Source organism: Palaemon carinicauda, chromosome 5 (genome assembly GCF_036898095.1).
Source record: "Palaemon carinicauda isolate YSFRI2023 chromosome 5, ASM3689809v2, whole genome shotgun sequence".
Classification (NCBI taxonomy): domain Eukaryota; kingdom Metazoa; phylum Arthropoda; class Malacostraca; order Decapoda; family Palaemonidae; genus Palaemon; species Palaemon carinicauda.
Genome location: NC_090729.1, coordinates 135,118,294 through 135,123,290, shown reverse-complemented (window position 1 = coordinate 135,123,290; position 4,997 = coordinate 135,118,294). Strand labels below are relative to the sequence as shown.

The 4,997-nt window shown below is 34.1% G+C and overlaps 1 protein-coding gene across 1 annotated transcript; it reads left to right on the top strand.

The window, feature by feature from the left end:
* The first annotated feature begins 3,041 nt into the window (after window positions 1–3,041).
* On the top strand, window positions 3,042–3,754 carry LOC137640590 (uncharacterized). The gene is made up of 2 exons (XM_068373100.1): window positions 3,042–3,225; window positions 3,488–3,754. The coding sequence occupies exons 1-2, from the start codon at window positions 3,141–3,143 to the stop codon at window positions 3,712–3,714; spliced, it is 312 nt and encodes a 103-aa protein (XP_068229201.1). The 5' UTR covers window positions 3,042–3,140; the 3' UTR covers window positions 3,715–3,754.
* The last annotated feature ends 1,243 nt before the right edge of the window (window positions 3,755–4,997 follow it).

Below are 4,997 nucleotides of genomic sequence, written 5' to 3'. Positions count from 1 at the left end.
GAACGAAAATCCCCGAGTTTTCATAGCCATACCTAACAGATCTTTTGTGTTCTGATAAATTTTGGATAGCGAACAACCCGTTTGCCCAATGTAGACTTTCACAATCCCCACATGGTACTTTATAAACGCGGGATTCTATATCTCTCTTATTTTGATAAACATTAATTAACAAAAATCTTCTATCCGAGAAATTACTTTTGAATGATCATTCTTATGAAGAATGAGTTACTAAATATGTGTAATTTAATATATCTGACTCGTTTCTGTGTTATTGGATTTATGCAGTTCAATGGCGTTTAATCTTTTATGAAGTGAAAAACCAAAAAGTAAATTTTCAGCAAAAAATAAAAAAAAAAAAGAGGGGGGGGGTGCTATAGAGCTCTCAGCCTCCCGTACTCCACCAGCCATGTACTGTATGCAGCAGGTATGAGCAGTGCATGGTAAATTAGCGAAAGCCAAAACTCAAAAGCAATCGCTCGTAATTGATCATGAGAATTAGTCAAACATCTACATATACAGTATATATATACAGTATATATATATATATATATATATATATATATATATATATATATACACACACATATATATATATATATATATATATATATATATATATACACACACACATATATATATATATATATATGTATATATATATATATATATATATATATATATATATATATATATATATATGACAACCATTTGCCATTGGCATGATAAGGTTTTGGGTTCAGTTTCCGTTCAGTTACCGTGAATGGCGCATTCAGCAAGATCCGTACCACTGAAGAGGCAAAGAGTAAGTCCTACAGGAACGTCTTCTTAACGTTTCCCCTTTGATATTTTCAAGTTCCTCTTTTGTGTTGTTGCCGTTTTAAACAGAAAAGTCACAACCATTTTTGTTAGAAGTGCGTCCCATTGACACAATTATAACCACCTGTCAAATGTGACCTAATAGCTGTACCTCTTAGCCAGGTTCCTGCTTGTCTCATGACATTTTCAGAAGACATTTAAGGATGGCAACATTTTCAGGAGACATTTTCAGAGGGTGACATTTTCAGAAGGTGGTTAATGTGACCTAAGAGCTGTACCCCTTACCCATGTTCCTGCTTGTCTTATGACATTTTCAGAAGACATATTCAGAGGGTGACATTTTCAGGTGGCCAATGCGGTGAAAGATTATAAGAAAAAAAATTGTGCAATGTTAACGAAAGTAATTCTCTCTTTGTGACGTCACTATTACATTGATAAAAATCTAAAATAGAAAAAACAACTAAAATCCACTATATCACCGTTTAGGCGCCATTTCGTAACCTCTGGGGCAGTGTGCCTCTGTTATCGAGATAGAAGGGAACCTCTGACTCCGATAAGCAAAATGAAAGATCAAAACTGTGTGACATCAGATTACGGTGTGCGTCCAACACTGTGGTCTCACTAAGATCGAATGATTATGATCTTGACTTTCAAAAAGATAGCCATAACGCATTGGCCTTTGGCGTACACCTTAAGCAAGATGTCTGTTACAGTCAATTAAAAATACCATCTTGGATGCTTTTAATAAGGGTTGACGGGAGAGGCAACCATCTGATTTTCTCATGAGTAAGTTGAATGAAAGAAGCAGGGAAGCTGTCCCCTTTATTGTAATGTATCTATAACGTAAGTATAAGTGATATTGTTGTAAGGGTTTAATAACGAATTGTGCTTTTGTTTCAAGTGTTCTCAATTTCCAGTGTCATTACTTTTCGAGACGTGGTTGTCGTTTGTCATTTGTCCTATTGTGTCATTCCTGTCCTTTATGGCCTTTGTGTCCCTTTTATAAGGACTTTAAGTTTAATTGTAATGTTTTGTAAATAATTTTTGCATTACTATATTTAAATCTTGTTTGATCGTATTCTCATTCAAATACCTTTATCTTATTATTATTATGGTCCATTGAACCCACCTGCTAAAATGGTAAATTACCCTTCTCTCTAACAATTAGCGATGGAGAAAATGAAGAAATATAATTCTACAACGAAGCTGAACAGAAGATTCGGCCAGTTATAATATTTTTAGCGTATATGAGTGTCAGTTAATTTTGCAACGCTCAAGTTTTAATGAATGTTTATAAAGTTAAAGTTCTCCTCAATGTTATAACAATTACAATTTTGTACACTTTTTGTTTACACCCAGACTTTAAAGGTTACGACTGGTCTACGCGTAAAGGTCAGTACTAACACTTCAACTATAACGAACAAACCAAATCAAAGTTGGTTTCAAAAGGAAATTAGGGGAATACTAATGAGAATATATTTTTTATCATTCAACCTTTGTCTAATTTTTGAAACAATATGCACTCCCTATACCACAGAAGACCTATTGGCGCAAGAGAAAGATACAATCGGCCATTCCATTATCTACCATTCAGTCCCATTACAAAATTGAGATTCTTCTCAGACAAACTAAAAGTTCTATAAAATAGTTATAGGCTAGTTATAGTTATAGTTATAATTTTACATTGATTTCTCGGATGTATGTTACAAAGATTCTAATCCTTTGTTATGATGTTATTTATCACATTTTATCGGAAACGAGCAACATATGTAATCGAATTTCCATGAGCTCTTGAACTAGAAACTGCGTGGATTATTATTATTATTATTATTATTATTATTATTATTATTATTACTTGCTAAGCTACAACCCTAGTTGGAAAAGCAAGATGATATAAGCCCAAGGGCTCCAACAGGGGGAAAATGGCCCAGTGAGGATAGGAAATAAGGAAATGAATAAACGATATAAGAAGTGATGAACAATTAACATGAAATATTTCTAAAACATTAACAACATTAAAACCGCATTTCCTTCTGCTTCCTTAGTAGCCAAGAATCCCACCTTAGCATCGTGTCTACAATCAGAGATTTCCTATCTCTGTCGTATTTGATAACCTGAGGTCTGGCAGCTACCACCCGGAGTGGCAGGGCTTCGTGGTGGCCCTTTCTTGGGGGTATATAAAGGCTCACTGGCTCACTTACTGGTGTTGGCTTTAATACCCCAACAACAACAACACTTACTGGCATTCGAAACGAGCACTTCTCCAGAGCGAGAACAGAAAACGATCTCAACTGCCTGAAGAAATCTTTTCATTACTCTCCGAAATGATCCAGGAATTATCAACGGCCAAGATGGCCCACTTGAATTTACATTCTGTGCAACATCGACTTGAACATCATCCTTCAAATGGTAAGATAATCTTTACATAGGATTTCCTTTCGTAATAATCATTTAATTTCAATGCAAGTTTTGGTTAACTCCTAATGTATATCGAAATATGTTTGATTTGATTAAAGATCATAAAAATTTTTGACAATATTTCATAAGGAAGTCAACTCTTCATATCGGAAAAATCTCATATTATCTATTTCGACTCCAAACATTCATCGTCATGTCAAAGTGACATTATAATTGTAATCAACGAGAATAATAATTTTTGTAACTGTTACAGAAGAAGCAAAGAGTCGCAGCTGTTCTTCCGAGAGTGACCGAAGCCACCAAAGTGACAGGAGTGGAAACAGCTGTGCCACCTGTCAAGGCAGATGTCTCAAGGATGAAACGACCCACAGTCAAAAGAGCAACAGCAAAAGAAGCAAAAACATCAACAAGAAATCTCTGAAGAAACACAACACAATTGACAGCGATTTTGTAACATATTTTATCTGCCGTCGGCCATGAGAGAGAGAGAGAGAGAGAGAGAGAGAGACTACAGCTGAACTTTAATTCATAACATTTATTTATTCTCATCAGTTATTTCATTAAGTATAAGTTATCTATTATATTATTTCACCTTTTTTAATTAAACAAATGATAATAGATCTACCAATTTTAATTTTCCCTCGATAAATATCATAGAACAAAACCAGTTTTGCATTCTTTTACGACTATGAAAAGACGATAAAGTTCTTATAGAAATAATTCTACGATTTATAAGCTTAGAACCTTTAAAGGCTTTCCTCTCTGGGCTATTTTCCCTATTGGAGCCCTTGGGCTTATAGCATCTTGCTTTTCCAACTAGGGTTATAGCTTAGCTTGTAATAATAATAATAATAAGAAGAAGAAAATAACGATAATAATAATAATAATAATAATAATAATAATAACAATAATAATAATAATAATAATAATAATAATAATGTCGATCATGATAGACGATGGAAGGGACAGGGTTCTACGTTGTCGTAAAATCTCAGAAAACTTGAGAAAGAATTGATCAAGGATTGTGATGTGTCGTGACCACCACAAATATGAAAGCATCTTTTACTGATTTCAGACATAACCAAACAACACATACAAGTGTTATGTGAAAGGGTTACATAATAACTTTAGATACAGCAAAAATAAACATGCCACCTCAATTATCTCTTTAGAGTTTTTTCTTTATTCATATACTTATGCTCTTTACGTACTACAATTATCTAGAATATGTTTTAATTCTTCACCTTTTCTATGGTTTGATTATTGTTCTCCTGACTGGTCTTCAACTACTGACTCTCATCTTCATTAAGTTGTTAAACAAATCTTGCTTTATATTAATTTTCTTATTGGATATTAAAATCCACAGTTATATGTCGTTGTACATTATGAAAAAAAAAAGAAAAAAAAAAGATTTCGTACTTCTATTAGAGGGCCTCTTCAGCTGAAAAATGAAAGTTTTCTCAATGGTTCGAAGGTAAACAAAAATATATGTTAATTACAAGATAAAAGTTACTAGACAACAAAAGTAAGAGTCGAATCTAAAGCGGGTTTTACACGGTAAAACGGTTGGCCGAACCCAGTTGTCAAACCTGCTTGCCCAACGGTTCGAAGAGGTAGGTGGAGTCAGTCACAAATGCATATGGTTTGTGGACAATGAAGCTCCGCCCACAAAAGTCAGGCGAGAACAGACTTTCTTCGAACCGTTCGACAACCAAATACCCCGTTCACGCGTTTGAACATTACTTCAAATAGCGTTCGATCGT

Excerpts from the sequence above, each read along its gene's own strand:
- LOC137640590 (XM_068373100.1), top strand. The coding sequence starts at position 3,141 with ATGATCCAGGAATTATCAACGGCCAAGATGGCCCACTTGAATTTACAT. Across the intron at positions 3,226-3,487 it reads TGAACATCATCCTTCAAATG|AAGAAGCAAAGAGTCGCAGC; the intron begins GTAAGATAATCT and ends TAACTGTTACAG.